The sequence below is a fragment of the Vulpes lagopus genome, chromosome 2, assembly GCF_018345385.1.
Source record: "Vulpes lagopus strain Blue_001 chromosome 2, ASM1834538v1, whole genome shotgun sequence".
Classification (NCBI taxonomy): domain Eukaryota; kingdom Metazoa; phylum Chordata; class Mammalia; order Carnivora; family Canidae; genus Vulpes; species Vulpes lagopus.
Genome location: NC_054825.1, coordinates 152,755,998 through 152,773,299, shown reverse-complemented (window position 1 = coordinate 152,773,299; position 17,302 = coordinate 152,755,998). Strand labels below are relative to the sequence as shown.

General features: G+C 41.3%; 1 protein-coding gene across 3 annotated transcripts in view; it reads right to left on the bottom strand.

Annotated features, from left to right (window-relative positions):
• Window positions 1-6: 6 nt before the first annotated feature.
• The window catches only part of AUH (AU RNA binding methylglutaconyl-CoA hydratase), a 159,664-nt gene continuing 142,368 nt past the window's right edge, over window positions 7-17,302 (bottom strand). For 2 of the 3 annotated variants that reach the window (XM_041740480.1, XM_041740484.1), the window contains 4 exons: window positions 9,781-9,968; window positions 6,293-6,343; window positions 5,106-5,153; window positions 7-620 (listed from right to left, as the gene is read on the bottom strand). In XM_041740480.1, the coding sequence (XP_041596414.1) occupies window positions 543-620; window positions 5,106-5,153; window positions 6,293-6,343; window positions 9,781-9,968 (365 nt within the window). In that variant the 3' untranslated portion in view covers window positions 7-542. The remainder of the gene's footprint in view (window positions 621-5,105; window positions 5,154-6,292; window positions 6,344-9,780; window positions 9,969-17,302) is intronic. The other variant, XR_005985607.1, reaches the window with a different exon arrangement.

Sequence of the window (17,302 nt, the reverse complement as noted above, 5' to 3'; positions counted from 1 at the left end):
TCCAAGTTTTCTTTTCACCAATTTTATTTATATTTGGTAATTTTCACTCAGAGAATCTATCAGTTCCTTCTTCAGTTTGAGATGTATGTATATATGGACATATGTATGTATGTATGATCCCTTAGAAACTTTATTTGGTATAACTTCACATTTTTGGTATATAGAAATAATTTTATTTCGTTATCGCAGCACAGTAGACATACAATCAATATTATTTCCTAGAGTGTGCAATATATAAATTATTCACATTAAAAAATTAAGAACAGAAAGCCTCGTATGCAGGAAATATTTAAAAATGTGTATGTAAGTTTGAATCTGTTTTTGACAGTATACACTAGCTTTATAAATCTGAATGGATATGATGTGATGCACGTTTGAACAAAGTACACAGAGGGGTCCACTCCAGATGCTCAATTCACTATGCAGAGAACTTGCTCTTCACTTTGGTTATTGGGATTCCAGGTGCTGAGGCATACGTGGATCTGAAAGATACTTCCAGAAGTATATTTATTACACTGGCATTGGAAAGATTTCTGTGTCTTCTATTCTCCTTTATAGCGAGGGGGTCTTTTCTCTTTAAAAGCAAGAAGACCTTCAAGTCTGTCTTTTGTTGGAATAGTCTAGAGAAACAAAACATTATGTTACCTATGCCAAAAAGTAAAAACAACTACAAAACTTTAACAAACCTTATGCAAGAAGAACTGATCTAAAATTTTGAAATCTAATCATTTGAATAATTCTCTTACCAAATTCACCATTCTGACTCCAAGTACACTCTTCCCCCTATTTCAAATGTACTTTAAAAAACCAACAGACTTTATTTTTTTAGACAATTTTAGGTTTACAAAAAATTGAGCAGAAAGCTCAGAGTTCCCATAGATCCCCTCGAACCTCCCAAGATCCCCCCCCACACACTTATTAACATCTTGCATCAGTGCAGTATGTTTGTTACAACTGATAAATCAGTATTATCAATAATTATTACCCAAGCCCACTGTTCACATGGGACTCACTGTGTTGTATATATCACGGATTTGATTTTGACAAATGTATAATGTCATCTATCCACTACTACAGAATCATACGGAATAGCTTCCCTGTCCTAAGCATCCTTTATGCTCCATTGACTCATCCTGTCCCCTGCTGCCTTTTCTAGAATCTGTTTTTGACTGTATACACTACTAGCGTTATAGTTAGAATCCTATAGTACATAACTTTTTAGATGAAACCCCTTCACTTTGCAGTATGCTCTGGAGGTTCTTTCATGTCTTTCTGTGGCAGGAGAGCTCATTTCCTTTTATCACTGAATGTGCCTCCCTTGTATGTGCCTCATTTTATTCATTCACCTATACATCTTGGTTGCTTCCAAGTTTGGCAAATATGAATAGAGTTGCTAAAAAAACCATGTGAAGATTTTTGTGTAGACATAAGTTTCCAACACATTTGGGTAAATACACAGAAGTACAACTGCTGGATCACGTGCTAAGATTATGCTTAGCTTTGTAGGAAATGAGCAAATTGGTATCTTGTTTGTGTTTGCATTTCTTAATGATGTATGATGTGGAGTATCTTTTCTATGCTTACTTGTCATCTGTGTTTCTATGTTGGTGAGGTGTCTGGTCTTTTTTGGACATAAATCCTTTATCAGATGCATACTGCAAAGATCCTCTCCCAGCTTGTGGCTTCCCCACAATGTCTTTTGCAGAGTGGAAGTTGTTAATTTTAATGAAGTGAAACATCATTTTTTTTTCTTTCATAGATTAGACTTTTGGTGTTATATCTTAAAGAAGTCATCGCCAAACCCAAGGATGCTGACATTTTCTATGTGATCTTCAAGAAGTTTTATAGTTTTTCATTTTTACATTAGGTCTGTGGCCCAGCTAGAGTTAAGTTTTTATGAAGGGTGTAACATCAGTGTCCAAGTTCACTTTTTTGTCGCTGAATGCCCATATGCTTCTGTACTACTTGTTTTCAAGACTATCTTTTCTCCACCAAATTGCCTTTGCTTCTATGTCAAGGACCATTTTATTTTCTGTGGGTCTACTTATATGACTATTTTATATGAATCTACTTCTGGGTTCCCTATTCAGTTCCACTGATGCATTTGTTTGTTCTTCTGTCCATTCCACAGTTTCAATTACTGTAGCTCTACAATAAGTCTTGGAGTTGGGTAGTGTCAATCTTCCAACTTTGTTCTTCAATGCTAGATTGGCTAATTCTAAGTCTCTGAACTTCCCATATGAACTTCAGAACTGGTTTGTCCATATAGATCAAGTAACATGCTGAGATTTTTACTGGGGTTGTATTGATTCTCTAAGTAAAACTGAGAAGAAGTGACTCTTTAGTAATATTGAGCCTTACTATCCATGAACATGGTATAACTGTCCGTTTACTTACATCTTGATTTCTTTCACCAGTTTTGTAGTTTTCCTCTTATAAGTCTTGTATTTTTTTTAATTTATACTTAAGCATTCTACATTTTTTTTGTACTAATGAAAATCCTGTTATGCTTTTAATTTTAAATTCCAATTCTTCATTGCTGGCATATTAATCTTGTATCATGCAATCTGGCTCTAATTGCTGCTTAGTGGGTTGTTTGTTGTTGATACTTTGGGATTTTCATGGACAGTCATGTCTTCTGGGAAGTTTTAGTTCTTTTTTCCCAATCTTTTATTTCTTTTTTCTTGTCTTACTACATACATTAGCTAAGATTTCTAGCAGATGCTGAAAAAGAGAAATGAGAGGAGATGTCCTTGCCTTGTTCTTGGTCATTAAGTATGATGCTAGCTGTGGGCTCTTTTATAGAAGTTCTTATCAAGTAAGGAATTGTCCATTTAATCATAGTTTGCTGAGTTCTTATTATGAATGGGCATTGGATTTTGTTAAATGCTTTTTCCAGATCTACTGATACGATCATCTGATTTTTCTGTTTAACCTGTTGATGTGATAGATTTACAGTGATTTCTGAGTGTTAAACCTGGCTTGCAAATCTATAAAACAATCCCATTTGGTTCTCTTTAAATATTGTATACCTACATTTTATACATTTTCAAACAATTGAAATTGTTTTTATACATTGTTGGATTTGATTTGCTAATATTTTGCTGCTGAAAATTTTTTTACATCTACATTTATGACAGATAATGGTCTGTGGTCTTTCCTAAAATGTTGGGTTTTGGTATCAGGGTAATAGTGGCCTCAGAATAAGTTAGGAAGGGTTCACTTTGCTTCTCTTTTCTGGAAAAAATCACTAAAAATTGATATAATTTCTTCCTTAAATGTTTGGTAGAATTCACCAGAGAAACCATCTGGGTCTGGTGCTTCCTATTTTGGAAGTTTATTATCTTTTTTTTTTTTTTAATTATCTATTTAATTTCTTTAACAGACATAGGATTATCCAGATTATCTATTTGTCCTTGTGTGTCCTTTGGCACGTTGTGTCTTCCAAAGAATCAGTCTATTTCTTCTAGGTTATCAAATCTGTGGGCAGAGTTGTTTATGGTATCCGTTTATCATTCTCTCAATGTCCTTGGGAGCATTAGGGAGGGGCTTTCTTGTATAACTGATATTGGTGATTTTTACCTGTCTTTTCTTTGGTTAGCCTGTGAAGTCTGTCAACTTTACAGATCTTTACAGAGTCAATTATTTTGTTTTGTTGGTTTTTTTCTTTTTTTTTTTCTATTTCCAATTTCATTGGTTTCTGTTCTAAATCTTATTTTGCCTTTTCTACTGCTGACTTTGAATTCTATTTGCTTTCTTTTTTCTACCTTTTTTTAAAAAAAAGATTTTATTTATTTATTCATGAGAGATACACAGAGAGAGAGAGGCAGAGACACAGGCAGAGGGAGAAGCAGGCTCCATACAGGGAGCCTGATGTGGGACTCCATCCCGGGTCTCCAGGGTCATGCCCTGGGCTGAAGGTGGCGCTAAACCGCTGAGCCACCCAGGCTGCCCCTTTTTCTACTTTCTTAAAGTGGAAACTTATGATTGACTTTAGGTCTTTCTTCTCTCATATATGCATTCAGTGCTAAAATGCTGTTCTAAGCAGTGCTTTCAATAGATTTCTACAAATTTTGAGAGCTGTATTCTAATTTTGGCTTAAAAACACTGAATTCCTCTTAAGCCATCCTCTTTGAAAACATGTGTCATGTACAAATACGTTGCTTAACCTGAATTAAAAAGACTAATCCCACCATTAATAGGTGTGATTTCCCAGCTATCCTTCTGTTTTGATCTCTAGTTTAATCCCACTGTGGTCTGACAGGATGCTCATCATCACTGTTCCTTTACATTTCATATGGTGTGATTTATGGCCAAATATACTTCTAAATTTTTTCTTTGGAGTCTATGGCTGCCCACTGGTAAGAAGTGCATAATTTACTTCATTCATGGCATGTGCTCATCAACGACAGGTGGCAATTTATACATACAGACCAGCCGCAGGGAGCACTCTAGCCGTCCCTCCTAACTCATGACACTGCTGTACTTAAGTGGGAGCTGAAGTACTTTCCAATTCTCACAAAATGTAGGACAAAATTCTCTTGCTACTTTGGATGCCCTAAACGAAGTTACTTTTTTTAGAAAACAAGGAAGGAAAGAAAAATGGGAGATTTGTTCCTCTACACAAAGTCCTACTAATTCGTGTAAAACATGAATTTTTCTGTAAAACAGAAAACTGTATACACTGTTAGGGAACTTTCAGTGAGCAGGAGGAAGGCTCAGAACCAATGAGTCTCAAATACGAATGGTCCCACAGCAGGCCCACGTTCACCCTACTGCCCTCCTCCCTCCTGTCTACACTGGAGTGAAGGTTCAGACTGACACCCATAAAATACAACATGAGCTAGAGATAGCTACAGCACGAATGGTACTAACTTAATAGTTCTTTATTCAGACAAGAGACATTCCTATATGGAAGAGAATCAGTGATAAGAGCTGGTAATAGTCAAATAGCAAAAACAACTCATTTCAACCTATTTGTATGATTTTAGGAGAGGCATGAGCATAATCTTGCTCAGAGATATATATAATTCATTTGACTTGTACAAAAGGTAAACATAATTTATAAGAGGTACCCTCACTAAATTTGTAGCTGCATTACATACCTGAGCATAACAAGCTTCTTCTATGGCTAATCCTGTTACTAAATCAACCTGTGGATAAAAGCATAATTAAATTTCAGCAGGAAATGCTTTTTAAAATATGGAATACTCAATATAAATTCAAAGTAGTAATGCTTTTCTCCAAAGCACAGTAACACTTCTCCAAAAACACACAATTCCTTGATCTGATACAGCAAATTGGAAGTATGACCAGCATGAGAATTCTGGAACCGGGCTGCCAGGTTCAAATTCTGCCTCTACCACTTGAGAGCTGTGTAACTTTGGGCAAGTTAGTTACACAATCTTTGCCTAAGAGAACAAATGGGGGTAAACTAGGTAAAGCCTTTATAAAGCATCTATATACGGCCTGGCATGTAGTACAGATCATTTAAGGCATTTGCTGTTAGTATTGTTATGATTATGTGAGAATTTTTAAAAACCATTCAACTACTTTGTAAATTTTTAAAACTGTGTTTATTGCTAACAAATTCAATCTCTTTTTATTGCTATGAAGCCCATGAAGATATGGTGGCCTCTGGTCTGTAAGGAAGAAGTATCTTTCTTCAAAATTCTGTATCTAACCAATGTAACTGCTGTAATAAAAGCTCAATATACAGAGGTGTCTGCTTTGCTTCCTTGCCCTGCCTACTTCTCTCCTGGCTCAGGGCCTCCACTCCTCAGAAGCAGCTCTCCAGGGTAACCCTAGGACACCCTAAAGACTTGCGTTATTTAATGCAGGCTCCCTGCATAAAGCACGTTGAGACATTAAAGGTAGAGAGAGGGCCTGGCTCAGCTCTGAGCCTGAAAGTTCTCCTCAGAATGTTTTTTTAATAACACAATAGTGGTGTTGAGAATACACAGAACGACCTTTTCTTCTGGTTTTCTATGAACTATTACCCAATAAATCTGTCTAGAGCTGAATGGCAAAAACAGCGAGCATGTCATAAGCTGCAGGACATGAGTGAAATTCCCAAGTTCTGTGATTAAGATCCTGATTCAACAATAGCTTAAGCAGAATGAAATCAATAGTGTAGCTAAAAATGAAACAAAACAAATAAAAAAAAACCTAAGCCTCAGTAGCCTGTAGTAATAGTAACATTGGAACAGCTGGATTTTAGAGCATTAAAAAATAAATTAAATTAAATCTCTACTATCTCCTCCAACATGAACTCAAGCATTAAGGCACTCACCTCCATCCCTTGATTAATTGCTAATTTTGCCACTCTCACTGCAACGGGTCCCTAAAATTCAATTAAAGAAATAGATTTTAGTTACTATTTATACAAATTATGTTATATGTCTCAGTAAAATTCAGAAATTCCCATTGCTGGAACCATGGCAAAGAAGCAACAAAAACTGTAAGACAGTTAATGGGAAATTTCTTTCTGGCCTTGCAAAGTCTACACAACACTTGGAAGAACTCTACTGGACTAGTAACTCCACATGCTTGCAGGTCAGCAGATGGGTGTGCCAGGAGAGGGCCGACCATTCTTCAGCAGATCTCCCTGGAAGCGAAGTAGGGAAAAGAAAAGGTGATGATGACACAATGCCACATGGAAGTGAAGGAGGGAAAACAAAAGACGATGACATGACACCACAACCACAAATGGCCTGACAGGAACCTGGGCTGGCGATGAGGTGAACGCTCCTGTCAGGGTCTGTTTCACACTCTGGCTCTGCACCTGTCCTCCTCGGGCTTCCATAACTAAGCACGATGAGGATGTATGGGGAAAGAGGTGCCCTCCAAGCAGTGCTCTGACACCACACAAAAGCTTGCAGCCCAAGTAAGTCCTTCAAGATACGTGAGGGTCACAGGGGAAAAAACTGGGTGTCTGCCGTGAAAATATTACTTTTGTCGACTTTAAAAAGCAAAATGCTCCAGATGGAATTTAGCTGTTTGCCCACATTTTAAATTCCTAAAAACTGTTTATGGGTCATGAAGTTAGAATTCAATGGTATCCTTCCAAGTGTCTTTTGGATTAGAATGCAAAATAGGCTCTAAATAGCAGAAGCACCAGAGGACTCCAATAAATAATGAGTAAATGCCTGATGGCAGGAAAAATACCATTCTTCCCAGGCAGAGGTTTCATTCATCAACTTTAACCCATCAAAATTCTCTAAGTCAAAAAAAAAAGAAAAAAAAATTCTCTAAGTCATACACTTATTAAAAATCTTCCTCAGAAGCCACAAGTTTGTGAGGCTCATAAAAGTATCTTTGTCAGAATTCTTGAAAATGTGATCTGCAATATGTGCAACACACACTAGAACCATGCTTTTAAGATCATCAAGCCTTTCCTTTTTTGTTTTTTTTTGTTTTTGTTTTTGTTTTTAAACAGACCGCTCCTGTCAGTGAGAGTCTTCTCTATCCCCCTGCATCCACCAGCTGACCCAGACCAGGTGGCTGTCCAACTCCTGTGTGTGCATGAATGGATGGAACAGGTCTGGGAGCCATTCCTGAGGGACATGTGGGCTGCAGGGACAGCAAAGTTTATGAAACTGGGAAAACAGGAAAACAGAAATGCTGGGAGATGCAATGTTCACTCAATGGGCCTCTTTCAAAATATAAAAGCAACGAAACCTCTTCTTCAGGACATTTTTTTCCCTTGAACAGAAAAATGGAAGTAACATCCAATACAGAAATCAGAAACACTGATTTTATAGAAGTTTTCTAGTATCTAAAAGAATCATCATTCAGTGACAGAAACTAGAAATAAAGAGTATCACCCTCAAATTTTGTTCTGTAACTTCTGCATATGTATAGCCACACATCTTCTGAACCACAAGCATCTCCCTTGCCCTGGGGAAAAGGTTTAGTGGTTAATGTTCTCAGACGCACGTCCTCCAGATAAAAGGGACAGGACATAAGGACACCTGTTTTGCCACCTTGTGGAGTGCAGCTGGCTGTCAGGTGGCAGGTGGGGAGGCATGGGTACTGACAGCCACAGGAGAAAGTGCAATGAGGTACAGAGGTGCCCAGGGGTACAGACTGCAGGAGGGAGCTGAGCCTTCAGTCCAAAGGACCAGGAGAAGCTGCAATGATCAGAACTGGAAGGATGTCATGACTTTTCTTAAACACCTCCCTCATTTCAATGCAGATGTGCACTGGCCTTAGAGTTTTAAGCAAAAGGAAGTCATTAAGCCAATACTTAGTTAAACTTCTGTTTCTCCTGCTACATGTACCTTTAACTTCTCTTTAGGCAGACATTACCCTAATGTTTTGGGGAACTATTAATACCAAAGTTTCAGTGAGAGCCTTTTTGTTTTTCCTTAAAGCACCAAAAATCTTTTCTATTTGCTGTCTCCATCAATTGAGAGCATAGAGCTCTTGTCACTTACATGGGGAATGAATTATGTAAGGATGTAAGCGCTGTGTCCTAAAAGAGCACACAGCTAGCTAAGTGAGAAGGACTGAAGTATCAACACCCGGCAGCGTGGTTCTAGAAACGGACTCCACTGTGAGGCCCCACCTGTCAGCAATCAGGGGACAAGCGGGGCCCAGCAGACCTGAGCCCCTGTCTGCCGACTGGGAACTCCTAACAACACCTTCTGAAACACGATGCAAAGCTCTAAACAAATGTGAAGGGCATAAGCATTTCTCTAGAGGGAGGTCTCATGAGACTCCCAGAAGGATCTGTAGCCCCTAAAAGGGTTATGAGTCCTGTTGGCATCAAACGGTGGAGGTGGAGAGGAAGTAACTCTGATTCCAGTACTGGGGAGGGAGTTATAAAACCTGAAACTCCACTAGGGATCAAGACAAATTGCTAATTGCTCACAAAGCAAAAGTCCTCTTATCTGTGATTTTAGAAGAAAGGAATATCCAGAAAATACACCAGAAAGAAAGAACAAAGAACACCTAGACCTGGCCCCATGATGCACCGCTGTTAACATTACTCATAAGAACTGTTGTTTGTGAGCAAATGCACCATGTATTCCAGATTCGAAAGTCTTAAGGTGGGGAAGAATACCGTGTGCAGAGGGGTGAAGACAGTGCCTACAACATCACAGAAACACAAGCAGGGGCGTCTGGGTGGCTCTGTCGGTGAGGCGTCTGCCAGGGTCCTGGGAGGGAGCCCCTGTGTTGTGTCGGCCTCCCCGCTCAGTGGGGGAAGTCAGCTGCCTTCTCTGCCTCTCCCCAACTCATGCTCTTTCTCTCTCTCTCTCTCTCTCTCAAATAAAAGACAAAAAAACAAAAATCAGACACAAGGAGACACATGGTGGCTGTGGTGCGGGCAGGTCACTTCAAACCAAGCTGCAGCAACCAAGGCCTGTGCTGGGATGCTGGTTGTGGTCTCCCCAGCATGGATGCTTCAACGGGGCTTCAGCTTGGGGGTGACTCAGCGTGACAGCCCATCTGTGGCTCTCTCTCCGTGTGTAAGCTCAGGTCAGAAGGGTCAGGGGGCTAGTGAGGGAAGTTGCTAAGAAACTGTCACACGTCACTATGCACGCCACGCGTTATCAGAGCACGGCTACCGCGTGGGCCCCACATTATCTCCAAATCTTAAATTTTAATTCTGAAGGTCCTTCATGTTAATCTAATTTATTACTGCTTCCAGTTTTAGGGCTACCACATACTTTTCTATTTGGAAAACATCTCACAGTGGTATGTGAGAGGACTGTTTTGTCAATTTGCTGTAAAGTTATTTAAAAAGAGGAAAAAAGGAAATGCAATCAGAAATACCTGAGGTAAAAACTCTCTTGCTAGGTCCAAGGCCTTTCGGTAGGCAGCATCCCCCTCCTGGTTCTGTTCTAGAACATGGCTGATCAAGCCCACAGCTTTGGCCTCTTGACCATCGAGCACACGTGCAGAGAAGATGAGCTCTTTGGCCAGGGACATCCCAATAGCGCGTGGCAGGCGCTGCGTCCCCCCTGCAGAGAGAATGGGGCAAATGCAGGCAATGAGTTCATACCTTTAGTCTTAACATTTCAATGTTTCACTTCTTGGCTTATAAAATAAACAAGGGCCAGAAGCTTATATGTTGAGATTAGTAACTGGCAAACTACTTCAAAGCAGAATCTAATTAGTTTATCAAATTAATAATGCCCCCAAAAACCATGTGAGTACCTTCTGTAATTGTTAAGGGATTCTGGCTCTCTTTATTCCTTGCAACACAGCTGGTGTGTCCCCAAATTGAATCCACAGTCATTACCACAGCAAGAGCATGTGGCACACAGGGTGGGCAAGCCACACTGTCCCTGAGCCCATTCACTGGATGCTGGGCACCTCATTTTTGGTTTAGACAAAACTTGTCAGGACCCGAGAATTCAACTCACCACGTGCTCTTTAAAGAATTGCTGATGGTAAATGAATTGCAGACTAATAAAAGAAGGAAACCAGGTAGTTACAGGTGAAAACAGGTTCTGTCCTCCTGGTGGCGCTTATGCTTTTGGCGCAAGCACGAATCACCCATCTCTCCTCCCCGTTATGTTCTAGTGACAAGGCCAGAAAGCTAGACAAAAGCAGGTAATATTCTTATCTGGTGGCCTCCATTATTACCAATAAGAATACGGAAGCAGCTAGTGTTAGGCTTTTTTTTTTTTATTACTTTTTTAAAAATTTAAATTCAATTTGCCAACATACAGTGTAACACCCAGGGCTCATCCCATCAAGTGCCCTCCTCCGTGCCCATCACTCAGTAGTTACCCCAGCCCCCCCGCCCCTACATCCCCTTCCACAACTCTGTTTGTTTCCCAGAGTTAGGAGTCTCTCATGGTTTGTCTCCTTAATTTTTCCCCCAAATCTCATCCTTAGGGCAGCTGAGGGGCTGCTCCAAGGCACTGGTGGCCAGGAAAGCACACTGGCGACCCGTCATCCAAACAAGCTCACTGGGTTTTGTTTGGTCCACAAACGTCCCAATCAAAAGTGGCGAAGTGAAAAATAACAACCACAGGTTCCAGAATGCATATTTCCCTTCAGTGATGAAATATATTCCTACATTTTGAACAAATAAAGCTAGCACGCCTGCACTGGTATTAAGCAGATGCATTAAGAACCACGAGAAGCCATTTAGGAAACATGGGGGATTCAGAAAAACAAACATACACAAAACTCAGTGAGTTGGAAAGGATTGATACTTTCAATAGGGACTGGGTTGGAACACAAATGAGTACTGCTTCTATAAAATACAGTTTATTAAGTGTTTACACTGCCTCAGCAGTAAGAGATGGTGAATTTATAAGTGTTTTACTTGATGTGGCAGAAAAACGTGTGTTGGAACAAAATGAAGCATTGACAAATTTAAATCTAACTGTAAACGGTGATGTTGCTCGGTGTGGGAAAGATGGGTCTAAGAACTTATGGGACAAGCTGCAGGGAAAAGACAAGTTATTTATGGTGCTCCCAATGGCAGCTGATTAGAACAGAGATATAAATACAACCCATACAGCTCTATTTCCTCATGGAGCTGATGAGAATTTTCACGAGACGGATGGACTTATGGAGACAGTATTCATGATAAGCACATTAGGAGATGATTCTCTTTTGTGTTCTATGAAAAGTCTGATGTAGACTGGTCAAAATCAGCCGATGTGACCCTCAACAATCCCTGTTAATGTCATACTTTCTATTCAACTGGGACCATGGAGTCTTGCAAGTCCATAGAGCTTACACCCATTCATCCTATCATTTCATTCATAGTTATTCTCTAGGAATGAGGATTTTGTAGAAGTTAAAGAAAGAACAGTGATGAAACAGGGGCCACAAAACACATCCATTCCCTGAGCTGAACAGCATATAACTCAAGCCCTGCTTGGTGAAATGGATGCATACCAGAACAGTCTGCTGGAGGACATGACCTCCTCCTCAAGAGAGCTTCCTGGTTTTGTTGAAAACAATCCTCACCTTGGCTCACCAACTAACACTGCATCTAAGACTCAGCCTATAGGTGGACATCACAAGCCATCCACCCTAGGAACCTCATGTAAGTGGGCCCATACAGTGCTCATCCTTCTGTGTCTGATATATCGCACTAAGCATATTGTCCTCTGGGTTCGTCTGGTTGTAGGGAGTCAGCATTTCCTCCCTTCATGAGGCTGAATAATATTCCATTGTATAAATACCAAGTTTTATATATTCACTGACCCGGTAATGGTCACTTGGGTTGCTTCTACCTTTCAGCTATTAAGAATAATGCTGCCATGCATGTGGGAACAAATATCTCTGAGACTCTACTTTCTGTCCTTTTGGGTAGATATCCAGAGACAGAGTTGTTAGATCATACAGAAAAATCTGTGTTTAATTTTCCTGAAGAATAGCCGCACTTTTTGCTACTAGCTGCTCATTTTACATTCTTATCAACAGGGCACAAGGATTCTAATTCCACATTCTCACTGATAAGCATTCTTCTCTGTGGTATTTTATTTGCGGGGGTGGGGGGGGGTGGGGGGGGAAGGGGAGGAAGAGGAGGGTTTGATGGTAACCTTCTTGATGGGTGTGAAGTGGTATCTCACTGTGGTTTATGATTTCCCTAACAACTAGTCACACTGAACTTCTTTTCACTTGCTTATTGGCCATTTGTGTATTTTTTTCCAGAAAAAAACATCTATTTAAGTCCTTTGCCCATATTCTAATTGGGTTGCTTTTTGGAGATGATTATAGGGGTTCTGTATATATTCTGGATAGTAATCACTTATTGGATATATGATCTGCAAATATTTCTTCCCGTTCTGTGGATTGCCTTTTTCCTCTGTCCTTTAAAGCACGAAAAGTTTTTAATTTTGATGAAATCCATTTTTTTTTCTTATATTGCCTGTGCTTTTGGTGTAATATCCAAGAAATCATTGCCAAATCCAAGGTCACAAAGTTCTTCTACTGTTTTCTTCTAAGATATTTTTATAGTTTCAATTCCTACATTTAAGGTCTTTGGTCCTTTTTTAAAAAAATTATTTATTTGTTTATTTATTTATTTATTCATTCATTCATTCATTCATTCATTCATTCATGAGAGACACACAGAGAGAGAGGCAGAGACAAAGGCAGAGGGAGAAGCAGGCTCCCCAAAGGGAGCCTGATGTGGGATTCGATCCCAGGACCTGGGATCACACTCTGAGTGGAAGGCAGGTGCTCAAGTGCTGAGCCACCCAGGTGCCCCTCTTTGATCCATTTCAAACTAATTTTTATTTATGGTGTAAGGTAAGGGTCCAACTTCATTCTTTCACATGTGGAAGTCAGTTTTCCTAACACCATTTGTTGAAAGGGGCATTCTTGAATAGTCACACTAATACGTTATTTAAGTCGCTCATTCCTACTGAAATTTTATCTTTAGGAAACCTGTCTGGTGACAAATCATCTGGCCTGTTTTTCTGTGCTGCAACCAGTCTGCAGAAATCAAAGTTCGACAGAACTAGAGGTAACTGCCTCCCTACTCCCTCAGTCATATAAAATTTGTGATTTTCAAGTTTATAAAAATGATGTGACCTGTTCAGTTTGCCTTCCTCAATTAACACTGATAGTGTGAGCAAGAGCCATACAAATGGAAGTTACTAAACCACAGGGCATCACAATACAAAAAACTAGATACAATTGATGAGGAATCTAAGATTTCCACCAGTATCTCACAAATAGTAACCCTAAATAGAAAATGCCTTTTTTAAAGGTTTTTTCTTTCATTTACTTATTCATGAGAGACACACAGAGAGGCAGAGACACAGACAGAGGGAGAAGCAGGCTCCCTGTAGGGAGCCTGATGTGGGACTCGATCCCAGGACCCCAGGATCACGACCTGAGGCCAAGGCAGGTGCTCAACCTCTGAGCCACCCAGGTGTCCCAACAGAAAATATTTTTATGTCAACATTCTACTCCAGCTTGGAAGTGCTTCTGTTTGTGAATAGCAATTTTCCATTATAAAACGAAACAAAACACGAGTGCCTGTTAGGAGAGTCAAGGCTTGGTGTAGCACCGACCCCATCCTGCAACCAGAGAGACAAGAAGCGCCGTCAAGACCTGATGTGAGGGAAAAGGCGTCCGATTTCAGTTCCAAATGCAAAGAGGAGTATTAGAGAGAATTTACTTCAGTTCATCTTTCATTCTTTCTGAATATTCAATTCCACTATCAGTTTAGCCTTAAGTAAAAACAAAGACACCATGTCCAATTTGTCCGCTGCTTCTTATACCAGGCTCACCCACTAGATCACACAACCTGCTTACTTCCCATAGGACTGGAGTTTAGGATGATAAAATGCCACCTCTCCATACAGCTTCGAGGACTGACAAGACTAAACAGTGGGACCAAACCTGAGGTGGTCCCCAGCAGAATGCAACCTGTTCCGCTCTGGCAGCAGCCCTAATGCGTCAAGATCTCAGAGTTCTGCCAGCCTCTCCCCAGAACTTACACTACTGTCTGTCCCAAGAGCTTCCGACCTGGAACCCTGACTCCTGGTCATGCCCTGCTCTGAGGCTCAGAGAGTTTTAACAGTTTGCCCAAAGTCAGAAAGTTAGGTTGCAGACACAGGATTCAAACTTACCTCTGATTCTTATCTACTATGTGTTAAGAAAATACAAAGAGCGACTTATGAAAAGAACTGATGGCTTCTTGTAGAAATAAGAGGTGTGTGTATGGTATGCATCAGTATGTAATAATGTAAGCAGGCATACACATACTGAACCTGCCTAGAAAGTTGTCTCTGTGGAGTCAGATGATAGCTCTTTTTTTTTTTTATTCTGCCTTCCTGTGTTTCCAAAAAAATCTGCAATGTATAGGTAATATGATACTGTAATAGCGTCATTTCCAACATGATAACACAATGTTCACACATTCAACAAGTACTTATTGCGGCTTCCTGCCCCAGGCACATAGATACGGTTGTGTAATAAACAGCCCCTCCCCCCCACCTGTCTGGATCTTACGCTCTCATAGAGAAGCCCACAACGAGCCAATGAAGACATATTTCAGGCAGCAGAACAGTAGAGAGTGTCGGGGTGTGGAGTGTACACAGCATAGACAGGATGGCCAGGGAGGGGCTCTCAGGAGGTGACACTAGAGCTGAGACCAGGAGAAAGCAGGGAGTGCCCCAGTGCTCAGGTCTTGTGGAGACTATGTCTGATTCATGGAGGAACACAGGGAAACCGGAGTGACTAGAGCACAGAGCAGGGATATGCAGGTGGCAGCAAACACAGCCCAAGAGGAGCAGGGCCAGATACTGTGGGCCCCCTGCACGGCCCCAGGGTTTACTGAGGGTGACAGGAAGCCACTGAGCATCTGACAGCAACCTCAGAAAGGAGTGGTGTGGGATCATCATTCTATAGTGAAGATTTGGGTTTGAAGACCAGCTATAGTCATGATGAGCCAAGAAGACAAAGGTAGGTAGGCTCACACTATGTGTAGGAGGGTCCCAGCAGATTTGGAAAGAAATTTCAAAACAAGGTCCCAATTTGCTTTCAGTAGTATCTATCATGTTTTGGCTGCCTTCATTAAAATCTTGGTCTTGCTTCTGGAGACCCCCTACTGGTAGGTGGCCTGGGATAGTCAGTAGATCTTCCAATGGAGGCCAAGGGGCCAGACCCTCCTTCTCTCAGCCCTAGCCCAGCTGGGCAGGCAACCAAGAGGTCTGGTCCATGGGATGTGATTTCTCAGGACCAGGCGTCCTGAATGGGTGACCTTGTGACAACGCAGGGGCAGGGGGATGTGCAGACCTGATGATCCTTGTGTTTATACTGTGATCCTGGCCATGCTCTGCCAGCCAGTGCGGGCTATCTCATTCCAGGGCTCCTAGGTTCCACTTTGTGTTCTAAGCCCTGTTGTCTACCCATCTATTAATTCTGGAAACCTGACAATAAATTTCCTTTTCTTTTAGGATAGTCTGAGTCAATTTCTATTGGATGTTTTCTATGTCATGAAGGACACAAACAATGTAACTAGTAGTTTTGTCTTTGTCTTTCTCAAAAATAGATGAAGCCAAATGGGAGTGTATCTATTGTATTTTTTTGCAAATAAAATCCATGTGTTCAATCTCTTAATTTATTGGTTTAGTGACCTACTGTGTGCCAGATGCTGTCCTGGGTGCTAAACACACAGTAGTAAACCAGATAGATTCTCCAATCTTAAAAAGCTCATTACATCTTAGAGGCAGAGAGGAAAGAGGAAGAGCAATTAACAAGCACAGGAACAAGACAGAACAAGTGCCATGGAGAGAATTTAAGGCAGAGGAACAGGCTGTGAGATAACCGCTATATGTCTGATTTAGATTGAGTGGCTGGGGAAGCCCTGGTGGATAAATGTGAAACCTGTGCCTGAATGCTAACAAGGCAGCCACACGAAGATGGGTGAGGACACCAGCTAGTGAAGGCTTACAGTGAAACCTGGCTCAGCATATTTGGGAAGGAGATTACTGTAGGAACACAGGGGGAAGGAATGTGAGGGGAGTATGTGAAGGGAGTGGGACAGGCAGGTTCAGATCACACAAACGCAGTGCAGTTTCCATCTTACTCTACGGCTGACGCTGGAGGTTTCTGAGCATAAGGTGACATAATTCGATTTGTGTTTTAAGAGATCCTTTGTAAGCCTGGCAGAGAACACGTTACAGGGGTGCCCAGCAGGAGGCTACTGGTGTCATCCAAGTGCCATATGATGGTTGCTGGAATGGAAGTAGGGTAGCACACAGTGGGGGGGTCAGGGAGGGGAATTTGGTGTAACTGTCCAAAACTAGTGAAAAAGATATGAGGAGAATGGGAAATTAATCCATAAACCAGTTTTCTGACTAGAGCACAGGAGTGGTAGGGGGCACTGTTCTCAGACATGGGGAAGACAGGAGGCAATGGGGTGTACTCAGGCTATGTTAAGCTCCACAAAGAAGTGGAGCAGGCAAGGATGTGACCGGATATGCTGTCTAATGCTTATTCATGATGACCATCACACGCATGGCATTCAGAGCCAAGGGCCTGCATGAGACCACCTCGGGACACTGGTTAGAATAGAAAGGAGCAGAGAGACTCAACGAGACCCTAGGAAGTGCCCAGTTGCGTGAGTGAGGTGGAATAAATGCAGGAAGGTGGTGCTCAGCCGCAGCCAATCACTCCTGGGCATCTGCCCCCTACTGCTCACTCCAGTCTTCTTCTAGGAAGCCTGCAAGGATCTTCTGGGAGAGTCTGTCCTCACAGGAATCAAGGCATCCAGGAATAAAGAGGTGTTTTCCTAGGTGTGACCACATCCACACATGACCCCTGGAGCAAGGACAGCCACCTCATGACCATGATGGAAGCAGCAAGG